Source organism: Sphaeramia orbicularis, chromosome 2 (genome assembly GCF_902148855.1).
Source record: "Sphaeramia orbicularis chromosome 2, fSphaOr1.1, whole genome shotgun sequence".
NCBI classification, from domain to species: domain Eukaryota; kingdom Metazoa; phylum Chordata; class Actinopteri; order Kurtiformes; family Apogonidae; genus Sphaeramia; species Sphaeramia orbicularis.
The window spans coordinates 6,630,038-6,652,723 of NC_043958.1; the positions used below are offsets into that span (position 1 = coordinate 6,630,038).

The 22,686-nt window shown below is 37.2% G+C and overlaps 1 protein-coding gene across 2 annotated transcripts in view; it reads right to left on the reverse strand.

Annotated features, from left to right (window-relative positions):
- Positions 1–22,686, reverse strand: part of LOC115431197 (plakophilin-4-like) — a 106,984-nt gene that overhangs the window by 5,560 nt on the left and 78,738 nt on the right. For both annotated transcript variants that reach the window (XM_030151438.1, XM_030151431.1), the window contains exons 12-17: positions 20,523–20,706; positions 11,484–11,601; positions 7,856–8,050; positions 5,698–5,871; positions 3,825–3,975; positions 2,866–3,058 (exon numbers count right to left, since the gene is read on the reverse strand). In XM_030151438.1, coding sequence (XP_030007298.1) covers positions 2,866–3,058; positions 3,825–3,975; positions 5,698–5,871; positions 7,856–8,050; positions 11,484–11,601; positions 20,523–20,706 — 1,015 coding nt within the window. The remainder of the gene's footprint in view (positions 1–2,865; positions 3,059–3,824; positions 3,976–5,697; positions 5,872–7,855; positions 8,051–11,483; positions 11,602–20,522; positions 20,707–22,686) is intronic.

Below are 22,686 nucleotides of genomic sequence, written 5' to 3' on the forward strand. Positions count from 1 at the left end.
CTGGTCCATGGGGTGCAAGTGTGAAATAAAAAAAATTAAGATATTAAAACTCAAGGATGCGTTTTATCAAAGTATACGATAGGGCAGTGGTTCTTAACCTTGTTGGAGGTACTGAACCCCACCAGTTTCATATGCGCATTCACCGAACCCTTCTTTATTAAAAAATAAAATATGATTTTTTTCGAATTCAAGACATAGGTATATGTTTCACTGGTGCACAAAATGAACCATGCATTAACATCACTGTGCTCAAAGAACAAAACCAATACAGTGCATGAACTCACAACAAATTACACACCTTTTCACAAAGACATGAGCTTTTTTAATACTACCACACTGAAATGGTTTTAATTTTTAACCTTATGTATTCCAATAATGAACTTATTGTATTTATGCTATTTATCATTTTTAACATTTTAACACACACCATCACCTAATTTCCATCAGGCTACAATAATAATGAATATTTACTGCAAATCAGTGGGACTGACGGCTTTAGCGTAATAAAATTTTTCCATCCGCGACGGTGCGTCGGTCGTCACATGATTGTAACTGACCAGTGCGGTGACCGAAAAATGTAAACAAACACTACACACGGCTGCCTCCGTGGTTAACAGGAAGTAGCAAAAGTCATAACGATGTGGAAAATACTCAAATAATTCATCGTCAGACGAGTGGAAGAGATTATAAACACTTCTGGATTGTGTTGTAGTGCTATAAGCAACAACAATACACCGCCTATATTGGATGGCACTCAGAGAAAGAGTCTCTGAAGCCGTTTGTTTACATACACGGACCTAGCCCGACACGCACACACGACTAATGAGTCGAGTGTGTGTCTTGACCTCCGCCGAACCCCTGAGACTGACTCACCGAACCCCTAGGGTTCGATCGAACCCAGGTTAAGAACCACTGCGATAGGGGTTTCATTATTCATAAGATTTGTTATTCATAATTCAGTTTTTTACTCTTATGCATATGGACTGGGACCAGTTTACCTTCATTTATCTGGACCTGACCTGGTTTTATACTGCTGAGACTCAACGTGTACAAGACTGTTGGTTTTCTTATTCATTTATTCTTTTTTTTAATTGATGTAATAATTCAGCAGCATCAGATAAAACCCATCAGCAAATGGATGTCCATCAGTCCTGGTCTTATCTACAGCCTGTCCATCCAGAGGAGTGGATCTGTCCTTCACTGTGGTTCCACCTGAGGTTTGTCTTTTTCCCAGTGGGTTTTTTGGAGGTTTTTTTTTATCAATTCAACAATTTCTGTAAAGACCTGTAAGGCTACTTTGTTGTGATATTGGGCTCCATAAATAAAACTGAATTGAAACCATTTGGACGTTGAACCTCCTAAGACCCAGGACATGTCAGCAAAGTACAAGCTTTTTTTGTTTTTTATTAAATAAGTGCCTATTTTGGAAACATCATGATGCAACAGTTTTTTCAGATGCAGTTTTAAAATTTTTTATGGAATGTCCTTTGCGGTGGACAGTTTTCTTTTCTTTGTTGTATAAAGTTGTGAAACTCTTGTCCACAAATGTGGACAGTGGGTCTTAGGAGGTTAAAGGCTCCATAAAGAACACGACAACAGTTATGTTCAGTTAATGTTATATTTTTTTGTAAAATGTCACTTATTCCTCAATTTTCTCTGTTTTGTTATAATAATCTTTGAATTAACTCCGAGCTTTTATTAACAAATACATGGTCATTAAATCAAACATAGTCCATAGTGTTGTTGTGAAGTAAACCTTATGGGGTTTATGTCTCTACTGTGTGTTGTATGAACTTTAACAGACTTCTGCTCATGTGGGTCTTTAACTCTGGTCCCTGTATCATCTCGATAGGCTTCTACTTCCTTGTGCCACTGGACCAAACACAAAACTAATTTTGAGAACACCTTGAAACACCTCTGGATGCTTATTTAGCCAGGTTTGCTCCCCGAAAACATTTCTTGCAAATATGGAACATTGTCAGAACTCGTAAATGTTCAATTGAACAGTATATCCTTAAACTAAACCACCAGGGGGTGCTGACAAACCCCGACAAATGACTTGAAACACCCTTAAAGGTGCCCTGCCACACGTATTTCATTACTTTTGTGGTAATGTCTGAAGTTCTACCGTGGACTCTAACATTTTTTGTGGAAAAAAATGCCTTGGTTACAAAGTTTAAAGCCATTCTAATGTGGTAGGGAAAACCTGCTGGAAGACTCAGCTCGATTTGCGCCACTTCTACTGAACATTCAACATGCTAATCTGATTGACTCTGAGTGGCTAACAGCTAGCCAATATGAAAGCCTGGCTTTTCAGCATCCTTTACCCCTGCGCAACTTGTAGAGGAACTGGCGTAAACCGAAAATGAAACTTAACATGCTTTAAACATCCGACTCCCAGCTTCTATGCCTCTCTTGTTCCTTACATGGAATTTTCACAACTTCTAACCTGTATCCACTGGGCCCCCTCCACTGCTCTATGGGCCCTCCAAGAATGCTGGGCCCCATGATTTTGTCATGTTTACCCCCCTTTTATGGCGCCCCAGCTTGCTGTATACAAAAACTGTCACTGAGCTAGATTAATTCTGTGGGTGTGGTCTCATCATGAATAGTAATGAGCTCAGGCATTAACGTCACACTGACGTCACAGCTTTTCTAATTGACTGAATTTCTCCGCTTATTTCTTTTCAGTGTCAGTAGCAGACAGAGGAGGTAACGGTTCATTTTCAAATTCACTACATAACACTAACACCTATGGACCGAACATATTTCAAAGCACAAGTTAAAATGGTTTTGTGTGGCAGGGTACCTTTAACTAAGAGAACCGGTGCTTTTGGAGCTGAATGAGGAGATGTTGTACTCTACCCTTTCCCTCGTCCTTTGCTGATGTCCACCAGCTTCTCGATGCCTCCGCTGTCGGCTAAAGCTTTGGCGTTCTCCATGTTGCGGCTGGTGACCTCGTGCAGCGTGCAGCAGACAGACGCCACCGTATCATCCGACAGCACTGACGGACTCCCACCAGGCAGCCGGTTCACCAGGTCCCGCATGGCGTACTTACCTGCACGACAAACAGAAAATACACTATATGGACAAAAGTATTGGGACACGTTGAATTCAGGTGTTTCTTTTCTAACAGGGGTCTGGGATACAAAACAATAATGACAAATGTCATAATATAGTTTTATATTGGGATAAATACCATTGTATTGATTAGTTTGGTTTAAATTGTTATCTTTGCCTCCAAAATACGTCAGAGATGGTTTTTACTTAATTTCCCTCAACAATGATTTTTTTTTTTTATTCATGACTGTAATTTTAAATGTTCTACATCTCAATTTCTAACATATTTTTCATGCTCTGACTGCAAATAATCCTTTTCTACCACAACCAGCCATCTACTTTCTTCACTTCTCACCTAGGAAGAAAAACCTTCCATTAATCTTTAAGGAAATATTGATGTTTATAAACTATATGGACAAAAATATTGGGACACATCACGGCTACAGCTGTAAGATGTCCTGTTCATGCTGATTTCAGATATAAACATCAGTGTATATGCGACATCCAGGCACATGCCACTGATTTCAGATTTGTACATGTTTACCTATTCGTTAAAAACAGGGAAAAACACAAATGCTGGAGTATCTGAAGCTCAACCACAAGGGGGCGATGTGTTCTCACCGTCAGCTCTGAGTGGATCACTAACATTGAGTGATGTATTTAGGAGTGACTGAGCTGTTACTGTGTCAGACTGATATGTGTGTGTGTGTGTGTGTGTGTGTGTGTGTGTGTGATCTCCTTCCGTTCACGGCATGTGTTCAGACCTATCAGCTCCTTATTGCGTCCGTCTAGGGCCATGTTACGAAGGGCGGTGGCGACGGAGCAGACCACCCGGTCGTTGTCCATCCTCAGCAGCTCCACCAGGATGGGAAGGCCCTTCTCCTTACGCACCGCCGCTCGGATGTACGCCGAGAACTGGAAACCCACACATACACACATGCCCTTCAACACATGGAGGAGTGTTTGGAATCCTCATCCTACTGTTCATCCCGTTCGTCTAATCAAGCATCATGTCATATATCATGACTGAGTGTTCATCACAATTCTGTATTTGTTTTGTCTGAAAAATTTGTATTATTATTACTTATTTTTCATCTATCTAGTTCGAACAAGTTTTCACAACACAGTATGTTTGTCAAATATGACCATAAAAATAAAAAATAATAATAAAATAAAAAGTTGAACAAGAATGAGCAAAATCCGCCATAAATTGAAAAAATTTATGGCGGATTTTGACCAGAAATGTTTTCCATCTGCGTTTATGAATTACACCCAAAATGAAGGTTTGTCTTCATAATGAGGATGTAAACCCAGATTGTGCTTGTGGTTCTGACCCTTTAATCCAAATCCTTTTTATTACTGCTTCACTCTTATCTTTGTGTTTCACTGTGCAGAAGGAGTTCAGTGCAGTTTGACACTTGCTTTTCTCACATTCATCTGCTGAAGGGACAAAGTTTCTCTGTGGATTAAAGGGTGGAAATGTGTGTTCACAAGATAAACGTTACACATTAACAATGTCTGAATGCTTGGATATTATTTATTTATCAGTGAGTACTCAGTGTAAACTATTTCACTATGTTTTGGGACAAAACGGTGTCCCTGCATCTCACAGCATGTTCTATCACGAATCAATCCCCAGTTGAATTTGTGAGGTTGTCAGGTTCTGTCTCTATGTTAAACTTCTGTGGTCTTGATGCAGGAGACCAATCTCCCAATAAAAGTGGGTGGTACTTTCACTGGAGGAGAACTCAACTAATTCAATCAAAGTCCAAGTAATACTTCCTATCAATGCTCAGTAGTAACTATATTGATAACTGTAACCAATTTACATGTTATAAACCAGCAAAATATGGACCATTATAAGTAAAGGCAAATTTTCAATATTTAATTCAAGATCAAAGGTCATGGACCCTGATGAAAGTCCATATATAACTTCCTATCAGTGCTCAGTAGTAAATAAACTGATATCTGTAACAATTTACATGTTAAAAACCATCAAAATCTGGACCATTATAAGTGAAGGCAAATTTTCAATATCTCAGAAAACGTGTCAAAATGTCAAAAATCGAAATTTCTCAAAACTGTGAACTAACCTCGCGGACAATGTCCCAATGAAGCTACATATAAAATTTGAAATGAATCCGACCAGTAGTTTTAGAGAAGATGATTGTTGAAATCTAGAAAAGGTTGACCTTGAGTTTAACCCTTCAAGGTCATCCAAGGTCAAAGGTCATAAACCCAAATGAAAGGCCATATATGACTCAATACTAACTATATTGATATCTGTAGCCATTTCCATTTTATAAACCATCAAAATTTGGACCATTGTAAGTAAAGGCAAATGTTTAATATTTCATAAATTTGTCAAAAAATCAAAAATCTAAATGTCTCAAACCTGTGAACAAACTTTGTAAACATTGTCCCAAGGAAGCTACATAAAAATTTTAAATGAATCTGACCAATAGTTTCGCCAGAGAAGATGTTTGAAGACATTGCTAATGAAGATGAATAGTTACACAACAGCTCAAAGCTCGGCTGCTCAGATGAAACATCCATATTTCAGCAAATATCTGAATTGTGCATTTAGACGTGCAGTGTGAACGGAGCGACATATGCATGTGTGCATGTGCTCCTGACCTTCCAGTTTCCTGCAGACAGGTTCTGCAGAGACCCGGCAGCGCCCTCCAGTGTGGCCGGGTTGGAGCTCTCTGCCAGCAGGTTGAGGTACGGCTTCACCACCATCGGGTGCCACAGAAGCTCCGCCCCCCTCAGAGGCTGTGAGAACCCCGGGATGGGCCCCACCCCGTCCCACTGCATCAAGGAAACATTAATATTAGTACACAACTCAGTTTTTATCTGTCTAGAAGCAGGTAAATAGAACCAATTTACCCAGAAAACACATTATCCATCATAAAAAAAAGCTTTTCAGTACTCAAATTATTATCAAAATGCCACAATTTATTCCGCAATCTGAGAATACATCCAGCTATAAAGTTGTTTTGAGCATAATTTTGAGCAGATTATGTAAGATCATTTACATTTTTTTAGTATGACTGCCCTGTTTTCATTTTATTTTATTTGCACATCAAGCTAAACTAGTGTCAGAGACTCTGTTTGAGGCTACGTTGTATCTTTTAAGACTCTAGGTGTAAGAAGAACAACTGCTTATCATAGTCAAGAAATTACTTCAACACATAAAAAAAAGAAAAGCAAGTATAAAATCAGAAAAGCTCTATTTTCCCAGACTCTTAAATTCAGAAGACAGGGTTGTTCCCAGAGTCTGATCAAATCTTCAGTTTTAGGATCTTTTTACTCAATTTAGAAAAGACTGAACTGCATTTATGTGATGTAATCCTGAGCTTAGAGTGAATGCTGCAGTCTTACAGTCTTACCCAGTGTAATTATCCTGACATGTTTCTAGTCTGTATCTTACTCTGCATCTTTTTATTCTCTTTAGTCATTCTTATGCTGCAACATGTGCTTAAACTGATCAGCCCAGGAGCGACTCTACATGTTAGTATCAGTCTAATCCTACAGCTCTGATAAATACTCCTCTATTCCAACCAGCAAATGACATGATTTCATCCTTTATGGAGCCGTGAAATTCTGTTTCCCTCACTGAGTATTTATTCTTTTAGAGCTGGAATCAAATTTGACTAGTGTTCACAAACAGGCAGGCGGATGCTTTTTACGGGCATTTATGGAACCTGATCTGGTTCAATGAGGAAACACATTTACTCTGTTTACAAATCAGATAAAAACATTTCTCCTGCTGTTGAATTTGGAGTTTTCCCTTCACCTTTCAGTAACTACCTAAGTGCATTTATTCTATTTATCAACTAAACCCCATTTTTCCACTGAAGGAACTTTACCAGGAAGTTTAAAAAAATAAAACAAATGTCCCTGTAGCTCACTGGCATGTTCTATCAAAAATCAATAGCAAATTTAATTTGTGAGGTTGTCAGGTTCTGCTGCTATGTTAGAGTCCTGTGGTCTGGATACAGGAGATCAATCTCCCAATAGAAGTGGGTGGCGCTTTCACTGGAGGAGAACACAACTAATTCAATCAAAGTCCATATAGGACTTCTTATCAGTGATCAATAGTCACTATATTGATATCTGTAACCATTTACATGTTATAAACCATCAAAATATGGCCCAAATTTTTGATATTTCAAAATTACAAAAATCTACATTTCCGAAAACTATTTGTTGTCATTGTCTCCATGAAGGTACATGTAAAGTTTGAAATGAATTTGACCAGTAGTTTTCAGAGAAGAATATTGTTAATCTAAACACGTCCTTGAGTTTGACCCTTCAAGGTCACTTGATGTCAAAGGTCATGGGCCCAAATGAAAGTCCGTAAATGACTTCATATTAGTGTTCAATAGTAACTATATAGATATCTGTAACCATCTTCATCTTATAAACCATTAAAATATGGACCATTATAAGTAGAGGCGCACTCTTGTAATATCTTAAAAGAAATTCAAAATTTTATATTTTTTCATACATTTTGTCTGAATAAATGTCATAGACATTCACACAATTCTTGGGGGCGGGGCAGTGTGTTGGAGAACTCTAATGGGTGGAACACACTTGCAACGTTCCCCACATACATTCACCCAAGAACTTTGGAACTCAGGAACTTTGAGGGGTGGTGGAAACATAAACCACACAGATTACCAGGAATTCTTTTACCCAGGAAAATGAGTTCCAGGTAATGTCGGTGGAAAAGGAGCTTGAGTGTGTTTCTGTCCAGGCTCTGAAGTGTGTTGTTCTTTTCTGTCGGTACCTTGTCGTCAGGCCAACCGCCCCTCTTCCTGCCCCGCCTCCTTTTGCCCCAGCACAGGTAGTCCAGCTCCTTGGCCGGGGATGAGAAGCCCAGCAGGGTGTCCAGCTCCTGGTTGCCGAGGAGACGGGAGGAGGGCATCTCCACCTCCAGCCGGTACGACAGGTTCCTCAGGGTGCAGACGCTGTTCTCCACAATCTGAGAATAGAAACCGAACACATGGACGTGAACGGAACAATTAACCCATAAAGACCCAAACATCCACCATCTACCAAAATCATCTACTGATGTAAACTGTTTAATCCCAGTTGATCCATTAATCCATGTCAATAACTGGTGTTAAATACAGTTTGTCATCTTTTCATGGTCATCAGATATGACCCACTTGGACGTTCAGAGGCTCCATAATGAACATGGAAACATCGTCATCTTCTACAACATTGATTCACCAGTAAAACCCATGGAGTTGGATCGATGACAGCAGATAGACACATTTGGTTTTTGTTCAGTTAATGATAAACTTTGCTGATAAAGTCCGTTTTCTTCAGTTTTCTATATTTTTGATATAATATCCCTCAACTTTATTCTGAGCTTTTATGAACATCTACATCAGGGGTGTCCAAACTTTTTTTCAAGAGGGCCAGATCTGATAATGCGGAGATTGCCAGGGGCCAGTCGTCCCTTCGGATGTTTTTTGAACGGTAAAAATTACATATAAAAGCGCTGTTCTACAACAATTTAATTTTCATTGTCATAATATCATTTTTTAAAATGGCAATATAACCAAATCTAGGCCACTCAGGTGTGAACAAATTAAAAAAAAAACAAAAAAAAAAAAACAATTCTGCCTTCCTTTCACATCTGGAGTCAGATAACATAGAACGAACTGTATAGAGTATCTTAAACTTCCAAGTTGATAAAAATCTTAACCCCACATTCATTTTAAACATGACTTATATGAGTAATCATTACTCATATATTACTCAGTAATGCAAAGTCTGTTAACGTTTCAGATGAAAACATATGACTCTTACTCTTGTCTTTCACAAAATCATTCAGAAAGTCATATTTTGTGTCACATCTACAAGTACATAACACCAGCAATTAGAGGCAACTAACCTGGCAACTTGGTAGCCTGCCTTGGTGGTGAATTCATTGAACTCCCAGGTTCACATGAAGAGTCACTGTTGAGTTTAAAGCAGCTTGAATTTGCTTCACTTTTTCGGAGCGCTCACTCCCTGCTAGCTTGTCGTATGCATGTTTTGTCTGCTCGTGTCTCTTTACATTGAATTCCTTAAACAAAGCAACAGTCTCTTGAAAAATTAGGCAAACACAATCTCCTCGATTTTCAGTGGAAAAAAAATTGGAATTCCCATCTCTCCTGGAAGCGGCGGCCCTCACTGTCAACTTTCGTTTTTTTATTTACAGGCGCCGTGGTTAGAAATTAGCGAGAAGGGTTCACGGTAAGGTCACAGAGCCAGATAGAGTTAGAGTGGTGCTGCCACCATGAGGTGAAAGGAGAAACTGCATTTGGAACCTTTTATGATTCATGTACTCGGTTCAACAGTCCAAGCGGGCCATAAATAATACATTCTAAAACCCAAGCAGTGGGCCGTATAAAATCTGACCGCGGGCCGTGATTGGCCCCCGGGCCGGACTTTGGACATGCCTGATCTACATGATTAATAAAATAAATGTATGAAAATACCCGATTTTCACTGAAAAAAAAAACACAAAATACAGAAGACAATATACAATAAATGGTGATAAATCACTTAAGGACCGATAAATATAGAGAAAAATTAATTTGGGAACTGACACAAATGTCACACTGGGTCTTTATGGGTTAATGTAGAAAAAGGTTCAATACGGCTGATCTATGTCTTGTACATGTTCGTCAGTTATCAATCAACTCTTCTGCTCTTCTACAGCAGCAACACTAGCTACTGTTAGCTGATAACACTCTTCTACTGACAGTATCAACTCGACTCAACCTTGTTTGCATTTCAATTATGTGAGAGGATGTACTATTTTTGGTATCACCATTACCAAACTTCTATGAGTTAATAAGACACTGAAATCCGACAAAAACATCATCTGAAATCATAAAACCATGCAGATAACAGACTGGTTGATCCACAATGGTCACTGTATCATTATGCAAGCGTGTCATTATAGTGGGATTTATTTATGTATGTATTCAATCATTCAATATTTATCAAGGACAAGGCAGTGAATATAGAATAATAGAATGGAAAAATATTGAACATATAGCATTGAGCTAGTTAGCAACTCCCCTCCCATGTTGGGGTTTTCAACAGAGAATTACATTTACAGTATAAAAACAACAGTTATATCAAAATATAAAAACCTATTCACCTCTACCACACACATTCACACACTCAAAGAAAAAAGAACATTATACATACTTTACTTATATGCATCTTAGCAGTGGGTACATTCTTGTGTTGTTCTACGTCAGTTCTTAACCTGTGTTGTGAATGTTTTGGCGTCTGTTATATTTTCCAGATGTGACTGACGCAGGACATTTTTAGATTCAGTTGTAGACTAACAGTCCAGAAACGTTACAGCAAATTTCCAAGCTGGTTCTACGTATATATTTTTATATATCCACAATCAATGGACCACAAGTGTGAAGTCTAAACACTGTTATTCTCACCTGGGAAAAAAACAATAATAATAATAATAATAAAAAATTGCAGCTGCTGTCACTTTAAAGATGATGATACATGATGTTTATGCTGTGTTACTATGACGACGACTCATGCTACTATACCTGCAGTGGAAATGCAATGTGCTGGTGCCAAAAATCAAGAATAGTCGAGGTGAAACAAACATGTTAACAAACCACCAACGGAATCTTACATATTGAACCTCAAACAATTTTAAAAGGTTGCATTTGGGACTTTGAAATACTTTAAATGCAGTATTTACATTCTATTTTACATTAATATGCATCATAGTTTCATTTCTTAAGCCTTGACTGCGTAGCTTTTAGTGAGACTTAAAATGTATGAATGCTTCAGTACCATGTTGTTTCATACACGTACAATAAATGTCCACTTTTATGGATTACCCACCACAGTGTCCATATCTGAACACCACTGAGAATACTGTGGATGCACCGAAGAAGACTTCACAGTGGTCCGACTCCCATTATTCACACAAGATATTGGTGGAAAAGTAATACAACTACGGAAATAAACGTAACATTTACTGTAAAACTGCATAAAGCACTGCATGACATAAATGCAGTGAATGAAATATTGGATGTAAGAACTGTGCATTTGCCCCTCTGTAATAGTAAATATAACTGTGAAAAGAACTATTTTATAGTAGAAACTTGGAAATGATTTTGACCTTATGAGTTAGAAGTGAGTCACATCAGTATCATAGACGTATGTTTGGAAATTAGATATGTTTTTGTCCTGGAGTTTCCACAAATAGTGTCTAATCTGTGTGTTTGTATTAGTCATACTCTGGGGTAATATCTGATAATTTATGTTAAGGGGTTAATAACTGTTTCTGGTTTGTGGGGGTAAATTAAACTCCTCTGCTGTGAGTGTACAGACCCAGTGAGCAGTGTGTGTGTGTGTGTGTTTGGCTGCACCTTGCTGTCGTAATCGGAGGTGTTGACGCAGGCTTTGAGGACGTGAAGCAGCGAGTCGACCAGACCCTCACAACAACGCAATTGACTCCTCGCCTCCTCCCCCGCTGAGCTCAGGTTCCTACACACACACACACAAAAACACAACACACACACACCAAGAGTCAAGAGCTGAATGGAGGCTGAGCTGCAGTGAGTGGATTCCCCCACAGGGTGGCTTTAAAACCTGCCCGGATACAGTAAAGGAGGGGGCTGATCCTCCAATAGGAACCTTCAGCCACTGCTAATGGTGAGCTGACATGAGAAGACTGCACAGCAGCACAGAGCACCCACAATGCATTTCTATACCATCAATCTACACCCTCAGCCAGCCAGAATGCAAACACGCTGGAGGCTTATGGGTTGAGAAATGTCGATTCCCTGCGGCTACGTAGACTTCACAGTCCTGTATCAGAGCAGGGCTTCATGAACTTCCTCAGCCGCAGAAACTCAACACACATCTGGTGTCTTCCACAGTCCCACAAATACAGTAAAACATCATAAATCACTCTATACATCTATACACCGCTGTTAAGACTGCAACCAACCATGAACCTAAAATGTATGTAATGCAGTTACAGTTCAATACTAAGCCGATTTATTTACCGTTATGTGATGTTCTTTATACAATATCATTATGTCATTATATACACATAAAAACTATGGGCTAGTTTTTAGATAAAGTATCACATTGTTATGATTAAATACTTTATTTTAAGATACAGTAGTTATTTTGAGATAGTACCTTATTCTTTTGCAATAGTACCTTGTTATTTCGAGAAAGTACCTCATTATTTTGAGATAGTACCTCATTACTTTGCGAAAGTACCTCATTATTTTGAGATAGTACCTCGTTATTTTGAGAAAATACCTCATTATTTTGACAAAGTATCTTATTTTGAGAAAACCTTATGATTTCGAGATAGTACCTCATTATTGTGACAGATGCCGCGTTTCCACTACGTGGAACCAGCTCGACTCGGGTCAGCTCGACTCAGTATTCATGGAGAGCGTTTCCATTCCAAGATACTACTGACTTTACAGTACCTGGTCGTCATAGTGATGCAGCGCGCTACTTCCGTGTCGTCTGTTCAGAGAGTTGTTAATAAACTCGCTCATTGCGTGTTGTCTCGTCTGAATTTTTACGTCGGCCACCTAAGACTGAATCTTCTCGACCGACCATGGTGTAGTTTTTTGGGCTGTTATCATGTAGATTAATGTATCGCTATATTTACTGTCAACTTCCGCATCTGTTTTTTGTAAAACGGCGGGTCACAGAGACAACTGTCTGACCAATCAGTGGTCTGCAGTGTGTACACGTCACGTTTTAGTATCTGGTCCCCAGTCCTGGAACCCCAGCGGAGGTGATACCAAAAAAGTAGTCCTGGGTACCAGATTCCAGGTCCTTTTTCGTAATGGAAACACAAAAAAGGCCAAGCTGAGTCGAGTCAAGTCGAGCCGATACCACGTAGTGGAAATGGGGCAAAAGTATCATACTATTTTGAGATAGTACCTCAAGAAAGTACCTCATTATTTTGAGACCACCTTATTTTGAGAAAGTACCTTGTTATTTTGAGATAGTACTGTGTTATTTCGAGAAAGTGCCTCATTATCTTTGCAAAAGCACCTCATTGTTTTGAGAAAGTACCTTGTTATTTTGAGAATACCTTAGTTCATGATAGTACCTCATTATTTTGAGAAAGTACCATACTATTCTGGGATAGTACCTCGAGAAAGTACCTCATTATTTTGAGAACACCTTATTATTTTGAAAAAGTACCTTGTTATTTTGAGATAGTAAAGCATTATTTCAAGAAAGTACCTCATTATTTTGAGATAGTACCTCGTTATTTTGCGAAAGTACCACATTATTTTGTGAAAGTACCACATTATTTTAAGAAAGTACCTCATTATTTTGAGAAAATACCTCATTATTTTGAAAGTACCTCATTATTTTAAGAAAGTACCTCATTATTTTGAGAAAGTACCTTGTTATTTTGAGAATACCTTATTATTTAAAGAGAGTACCTCATTATTTTGAGGAAGTATGATACTATTTTGAGATAGTACCTCGAGAAAGTACGTCATTATTTTGAGAACACCATTTTATTTTGAGAAAGTACCTTGTTATTTTGAGAAAGTACCATACTATTTTGAGAGTACAGCAATGAAGCACATCATTATTTTGAAATACTACCTCATAGTTTTGTTCCACGACTAGAACAAACAACTTATTTTACATCACCACCCTATGAAAGGTGGTGAAAAGAAAAAAATAAGATCAAAGATTTTAAACTACACCATTTCATTTCATTTCTCTCTTTTTTTTATTCATTAATCGAAGTTGGTTCCAAAAAGTTAGTTTTGGGACAGGAGGGTTCAGATGCACCCTGGACTTGTCCTGATTGGCTTGTGGCTAAAGATTGACTGGCAGTCGTCCAATCAGGACAGTTTGAATCACCTAAAACCGGGGAGTCTCTGCTCAGCAGGTTGGCTTCATTTTAATTAGAGCAGCCTCACACTGTCTGCTCATTAAAGGGAAAATCTGTTACAGGTACGGTCACACCGTCGCTAACAGATGATATTTATGTAACAGATGACCAGTCACAAACATGGATTAAGTACATCCTTCATAAAAAGAATGATTTATAACTGTGAAGGTCCAGTACGTACGATTTAGGACAAGGATGTCAAACTCATTTTAGTTCAGGGGCCACATGATACACCAATATGATCTCTAGTGGGTCAGACCAGTAAAATAGTAACATAACCTATAAATAATGTTAACTCCAAACTTTTATCTGTTTTAGCGTAAAAAAAGTTAAATTAGATAATGAAAATGTTTGGGTATAAAACTATCCTTTAACACAAAATGTAAATGACCTCAAAAACTACGAACAACGTGAAATGTCTTATGAAAAATAAGTGTAATTTATCAATATTCTGCCTTTTACTAAAGGTTTTGTGTATTTGTAGATCTACTGTAATCTATAAACTGTAATGCACATGTGTAAATGATAAACTGAGGCATAATATTGTTAAAATTTGACTTGTTTTTCTTAAGACATTTCAGGTCGTTGATGGTTGTTGTTGTTCATGTCATTCACATTTTTTTAAAAAGACAGTTTGTAAACTAAACATGTTGTCGCTGTATGTTTGACACCCTTGATTAAGGAGGATGTACCTACAGAAAAACAAAAAATATATTATTATAGTGTGCAATCATGTGAAAATGAGAACTGCTGTTTTATTATTTATTGCAATAAGTCTTTTATTTCAATTCAAACTAAAAAACACTAAAAATGAAGAAAATGAACACTGGCTGTAACAAAGGCCACCGTAGGTCATGGAGAGTCGAGCAGAGTGATGCAATCTGCAACTTTGCCACTAGATGCCAGTATTTTTCACTGCAACTTTAAATATGTTAAATTAAAATGCAGTCTACTCTCGTTAAACCGCCCGCCGTTATACCGCTATTTTCGCTCACCGCCGACCAAAACCATTGCACAAAAATCCCCAATGCATTATTCCATTAGCTACCGCCATTTCCGCCTATCGCCATCCGCCAGCCCAGTTCCATGCACAAACAACACTTATACCATTGATTTCCCGACCGTTATACCACCAGCATGATTGCCATCGAGTACACATAAATTTTAACAATGCACTGAAACAAACACGCCAGACGCTGATCGCAACAAGCTACGAGTAGGTCTATGGAACGGCCACCGTTCATTTATCGCAGAACACTCAGTAGGTCAGGATGTCGGGAAGAGGACGTGGGATTAAGCCAAAGCCTCAAGATGATGGGGTGTCATTTCCCGACACGGTATAATAATACTTAAAATGTTTCCCCACTTTAAACGATCCCTTACAACATAACAGAATCAAGATTTATTTAGAAACGCAATTAGAACGGGTTAATGGAGGCAGCATAGGCATCATATAGTAAAGACATGCACATTATGGACGCAACCCGTTGCAACGCCATTTTCGCTATACCGCCAATTTGGCCGTGAACGGAAGTTGGCGGTATAACGAGCGTAGACTGTAATAACGCATAAAGATTGGACTGTGATTACCCATCATGCCTAGTGCCTACAGTACAAGCCTGTGGGGATGGTGTTACGATCTGGGGTTGTTTCAGTTGGTCCGGTTAGGTGAACAAAAAATGACGGTGCTCTAAGGAATACAAACCATAATCAAAGCTAAAAGCTAAATAAGGCTGAGGTTATATATTCACAAAGGAGTTGCTTTTCCCGTTTTCAGCCAGGCTGTGTATAATACAGACTAAAAGCAGCCAGAGTCAGAACAGACAGCTAGCGACAAATGATAAGGTGTAAGCTAATATTCCCATCAATATCACTAAATTAAGGCACAAGTACATCTGAGTGTAATTACAACTGTGCATTTTACATTAAAGCTGTACTTATGTGTTCTGATGGTGTGTATGATCATTTGAACAGAATTCAGACCTGTAAACAGATTTATACAATTAACACGTCTAAAATCTACTGTTTTTATTCCATTCATTACAGTATGTTTAGATTTACATAGCCGTAGGAGTCAGGAACGCAGCACTAGATTAAGTCCAACAATGGACTTGTTGACTCCAGTGAGAGATCACTGTTCTTCTGGCTGCTTCTCCATTAATAAATTATCAACATCATCAGAGCCACAAATATGAACTGCAGGGTGATTAGATTCCGTTGGTCAGAGCAGACAGTCTGAGAAAATGCTCAGAGAGATTGGGTTTTCTTTGCAATTTCTAGACAAAACATTTAAAGGAGTGATGTTTTGCTTTTTTAAATGAAATTATGCATTTTAAAACATTTCCCTGTGGTCTACATAAACTGTAAATGCTATGCTTGGGTCTGAATTCTTCATTTAACTCCACAGGCCCATCTTCAACCCCATTTCTGACAGGTTGTTTTGAGCGCTGGCCCTTTAAATGCACATGACCCCACCCCCCTTCCAGGTTGTTGACTGTGCTGCTCTGTCCCATTCAACCAACAACTGAACATTTTAAGTAATCAGCTTGAAGTTTGCACATATTTCCAGTTTTTACTATTACCGCTGCTGCTGACAAACAATTATGTCGTACACAGAAAAATGTTAGTCAGAAATATTGACCTTATATGTGCAAATGTCGTGACGCAACTATTTATAAAGTGTAACAAATTAAGAGGGAATTGAAACAGGTTGTAGAAATTCACTTGATTTTTGCCAAAATGAATATAAAGGTAGCTTTGCAGCACCTGGAGGGTTCAAATTCCAACTTTTTGAACTATTAGGGTCCAAATACACAAATAGATGAACCAAAGACTAATAAAAGTGGGTTTAGTGGTTTTTTTAATATGACCCCTTTAACCCTTAGGGGTCCACGGTCACGGGCCCATGACTGAATCATATGACATATTCAATACATCATAGCGTCGGAAGTTGGTCACATAGACCACTGGGGATTGCATTCGAAACTGCGGATGTGAGACACTCTGCAACTTTTTATTTGTGTGTTTTTTGTCCTTTTATGTTGATATAATAGGTTTAAGTGAAAAAATAATCAGCAGATGAGATAGATGAAGCTGTGCTAAAATAAAGATATGATGGGTATAATAAACATTTCTTTATGTAGTTTATAAAGGCAAAATCAGAAGTACTCAAAAACAGCCAAAATAGGCTCAGACCCCTAAGGTTAATGTGGAAAATCCTCATTGGACTAATGGATTTAAAAGCAGTCAATCATTATCGTTACAGTCGGAGACATATTGACACTGATGCAGAGGTAAAGCCTTTTAAAAAGTCAAAAATCTGATATGATGTGGATGTGACATAAGACTACTTGGAAGCAGGAGGTTAAAATTGACACAGCTGAATATACCTAATATATACGGAAATTGCCACTTGTCAACATTTACATGTAAGAAGAACTGCTTCATTGCTGCCCTTCAGGTGTCTGTCGTTTACTTTACTTTCTTTATATTACATACAGGGGTTGGACAAAATAATGGAAACACCTTAAAACATCAACAAAATATAATTTAATATGGTGTAGGTCCACCTTTTGCGGCAATTACGGCCTCAATTCTCCGAGGTATTGATTCATACACCTTGTGAATTGTTTCCAAAGGAATTTTAAGCCATTCTTCAGTTAGAATACCCTCCAACTCTTTTAGAGACGATGGCGGTGGAAATCGACGTCTTACTTGAATCTCTAAAACTGACCATAAATGCTCAATAATGTTGAGGTCTGGGGACTGTGCCGGCCATACGAGATGCTCAACTTCATTAGAATGTTCCTCATGCCATTCTTTAACAATTCTAGCTGTATGGATTGGGGCATTATCATCTTGAGGTGAAGGTGTTTCCACTATTTTGTCCAACCCCTGTAGATTTCATCATAACTCTGGTGCTGAGTCTGCCTCCAAACGTCTTTGCTGACCACATTTAACCACCATTTACATGTGGATGAGACACTCAAGTGTAGAGAAAAATGTTTGCAAAACATCATATTAATGAGGACAGGATGTTAATTTTGAGAAATCCAGCATACTTATATTAAATAAAAATACAGAACATAAAACTTCAACAGACTTGAGTCATTTCATACCGTCAATCAATCACATTCTTTTATCTAAATTAACACGCTTTCTCTTCTGCAGAAACTATTCAGTGGGTGAAATCCTATCAGTCAAGAAGAAAATGTGCATGTGCTGACAGCGTTAAATGTGCTTGAATCTTGAATGTCCATTAGAAGTCCCACAGGGCTCTGTTGTTGGGCCACTGTAACTCTTATTTTATACTAACGGTCTACCCAACGCATGCCATTTTTCAACGGTATGACGATAATGTAGTGATTTTTACACCTGCCAAAGAAAATTAAGACACATCCTTAACTCTAAAATGTCTCCAGGTAATGACTAGCTACTTAGTTGTGATTGTTACTGAACACTAAGAAAATAGCATGTATGAGGCTTTAAAACCAACCAGCAGAGATAGAACACTGGTGTTTTCTTGAGCTCTTGATGTTGATAAGATTAAGTATTTCAGGATTACACTGGATTCTATAGTTTTTTTTTTTGTTTTTTTTTTTTTGATCAAATTAGGCCGGTTTCGGACATTTCAGACAGTTGAAGCTGCAAGGATGTTTTTGCACTCTATGATCTAATGGCTAGTTTCTTACAGGTGCTAATAAACAGAACAACTAAATAATTTTTCTAGAAATGTATAGAAGTACTTTGCTAAAAAACAAAAAAGATAAATTAAAAACAAGTATTTCAAGGATAATTTGACAAATTTGGATAATTTTTGAAATATGCATGTTATATTCTTAATATTATTATTCTTTCAATATACCTATTTTATATACAGTAAATTTTGGAATGATCTTCCACTTGCAATATTGGAGTGTCAAACTAATACCACTTTCAAGACTCACTTGAAACAGTGACTCAAACTAAACAAATCTGTGTTCACTTTTGACTTCTTTTATGATGTCCTGTTTTCTATTTTCATGTGTATATTATTACTTATAATGCTCTTTTATTCGTTACTTGCATAAGAACAGATGTATATGACCAATATTGGATATAATCTGACATATTTACACCTCGAATTATTCTAATTCAAATGTTCATCAGTTTGTAGTGTCACATAAAAGTCACATGACTGGAATCAGAGTTAATAAAATGATTAAAATGACACAAGATGTAACAGGTCGAAAATGAAAGACTAAACTGTTACAAGTAAAAAATTACTGCAAAAGAAAGATGGTAAAAATTTATGTGACCATAGAAGTGAAGTGAATGTATATTAGTTTTATTCCACTGTTTTTCATTTGATTCTCGCTCTTGTTATGTCGGGTGTTATTCTGATAAAGTTCACTGCGTGTTATTTATTGTCAGCCTGTGGCTTCTCCTGAGCTCTAATTTTATCATCACACACATATCACCGTGCTCGTATTTGTCTCTGGAGGCTAACGTGGTCAAATGCATACTTAAGACCTCCTGCCTGTATAAAATCTCCATTACTGAGCCCCTCATTGATGGATTATACGACCGTGGTTATTCGCTGCAGTTTACACAGTCGTTAAGATGAATGCGCAGACAGAAAAACGCAGCACAGACGACCTATAAATCCAAAAGTCATCCGTGCATTTCAAAACGAGAATCGATTTAATGAGGCGGCGGCGCGCCATCGAACTCAACAGGTTTTATGAGGCAAAGGATTTCGTCAAATCTATTCTCATTAAAATGGAGAATGGATTCATGTTAGGATAGTTTGAGCGGCAAAGAAAAATACTGAGTTCAAGTGAAAAAGGGCATGGATGAAGCAGTGATGACGTTTGATAAATAGCTACGATAATGATTATGTTTTTTTGTTGTTGTTGAAAGCGTTGGGAAAACGGGAAAAATAACCAATCTTTAAAGGGCAGACGATCATCCATTAAAATAGAGTTCTACAACCACACTGAGGAGAAAAATACGAAGAAAAAAATAATGACGTTGCAAGAGTAATGACACATTCAAATTTTTGTTTTTTAAAGAAAAAGACATAATATTATTGGGAAAAAATTCTAATACTCACAAACAAATGTCTTACTGCTATAACAATGCAACATGTTCCTCATTTTTACTTACGCAATGCTAATTGTTCTCATATTTTGACTTATACATAAATACATATCTTCTAATAACATTATATTTTCTCATAGAAATAGGCTTTATATGCTAACCTTTTCTAAGAAGTTTTTTCTCATACAATAACTGTTTGAACATTTTTCTCAAAATATGAAAACTTAATTCTCATATAGTTGTGGCTTCGATTTTTACAACTTTTCTTGCATATACTGTAGCTACTTTTCTCCTCACAATAATGTGACATTTTTCTAACAGAAATTTATTTAATTTTTTCAAAGTCATTTGAGTTCACTCTTGTAATATCAGTGTGTTTTTTTTAATTGTCAGTGTCTCGTATCTGCAGTTTGTTGGATTTGTCGCTCACCTCAGGCAGCCTGTTGTGTTGCGCAGCAGTAGTGATGATTGGAACTTGACTTTGTGTTCATCGCGGTGTGAGATGCTGCTCCAGCCCGAGTGTGGGATGACCACGGTGTTGGTGAGAGTGGTGAGAGCGTCGCGGATGATGGTCATCTTCACCGCGTCGCAGGAGGACAAGTTCCAGAGCACACCTGTGGGTGGTTCAGACAGGGTTCAGATACTTCAGCAGTAAAAGTAAATGCAACAGTTTAAAAACACAAGTGTAATGAGCAACATTTAAAAGGCTACATCCCATTTAGTTGAACTGTTCATACTATTCACAACAACGAACTCATGGAGCAACAAAATGGAACAGAACCAGGGTTTATTTTATCACTAACTACGGAGCTTTGCCTGCTTTTAAAAATCCAAATGTGTCCTGTGAAAAGGTTTAATAGTGATAATGCCAGTATTAGTGTTATTACCACATTAACAGCACTTTGAAAACATCTCAGAAAAAGAGAAAAAACTATTCTCACGTTTTCAAATACATAATGAAATAATATTAAATACACATTAAAAACAGAGTTTCAAAGAGTGAGTGTATTAGTGTATCTTCACTAAATGTACTATATAAGGCCAGTTTACCTACTGGTATATGTTTATAGAAAATAAACTGAACTTTAAATACTTAAATACGCTATTTCTCTATTATTATTATTATTATTATTATTATTATTATTATTATTATTATTATTATTGTTTCAATTAAATTAGATTATCTTCACTACATGTACCATGAAAGGCCAGTTTATAGGTTTGGTATGACATGTTTTTAGACAGTAAACTTCTTAACTTTACACATTTAAATACTCAGTTTCAATTATAATAGCTTAGCTTCACTATCTTTAGCATAAATTGTCAATTCATCAACTAGGAAGGGCTTGTGTTTAAACATTAAAACATCATCCTGAAAATACTTTGAGACATGTGATGGAATTTACTCATAATATTTGCCAAAATCATCTCCTTATGTATACGTATTTTGTGTTTCCTGAAAAATCTGGGTAGGTGGGGACTTATTTTTATTTTATTTTAGGAAAGTGACGATGTGCTCCATTACCAACAGTGAATGTTAAAAAAGTGTTATAATTTATAACTTATAATAATCTATTGAAATGTCATTAGCTTAGCATCACTACCTTTAGCATAGAAGGGCATTCAGTTAAACAAATCCTGAGACATTTAACACTTAAAATATTAATATTATATCTATTTCAACATATAGTAAATTTAAAAAATAATATTAAATGCATCATTACAACAATGATGAGTTGATTTTGATTACATTAGCTTAGCTTAAATACCTTTAACGTATCATATCAACCATTTGGTAACGTCTACAGAATCTGAAACGTCGTAACAACAATTTGACTGTTGACTTGAAAATCATACAACCAAAAGAAAACAGTTCAAAGCTTAAAGGTTTACTCGCGTCACTATATCTATAGGGAATTTCAGTTTTTTGCATTTTACCCATAATACACACAGTACCCAGCATTAGCATTAGCATGTTAGCGTTAGCCTCTCACTTACAGAATTTGTGAAATTTTACCTTCTTTTCAAGTTTTCCCTAAAATTTTGGGGAGTTTTTGCTTATTTTTAGCTTCTTTCTTTAAAATTTGTTGGACTTTTAGCGTGTTTTTTAGCATCTCTTGAATATTTTCTGGAGTTTAGCCTTTCTCTGGAATGTTATTTTTTGTTTTTAGTTTCTCCCTTTTAAAGGTTTGTAGCTAGTTTTAGTGTACTTTTAACATCTCTTGAATATTTGTATAATTTTAGCCTGGAGTTTAGCTTTTCTGTGGGGTTTCTAGCTTGTTTTTAGCCTCTATCTTTTAGAATTTGTGAAATCTTAGCTTATTTTTAGGTTTTCTCTAAAATTTTGGGGGGGGGGGTTTGGCTTATTTTTAGTTCGGTCTTAAGTTAGGTCTTTAAGCATGTTTTTACCATCTCTTGAATAATCGCTGGAGTTTAGCTTTTCTCTGGAGAGTTATTTTTGTTTTTAGTTTCTCTCTTTTAAGGGTTTGTAACTACTTTTTAGTGTATCATTAGCATCTCTTGAATATTTGTGGAATTTTAACCAGGAGTTTAGCTTCTCTCAGGGGTTTATAGCTTGTTTTTAGCCTCTCTCT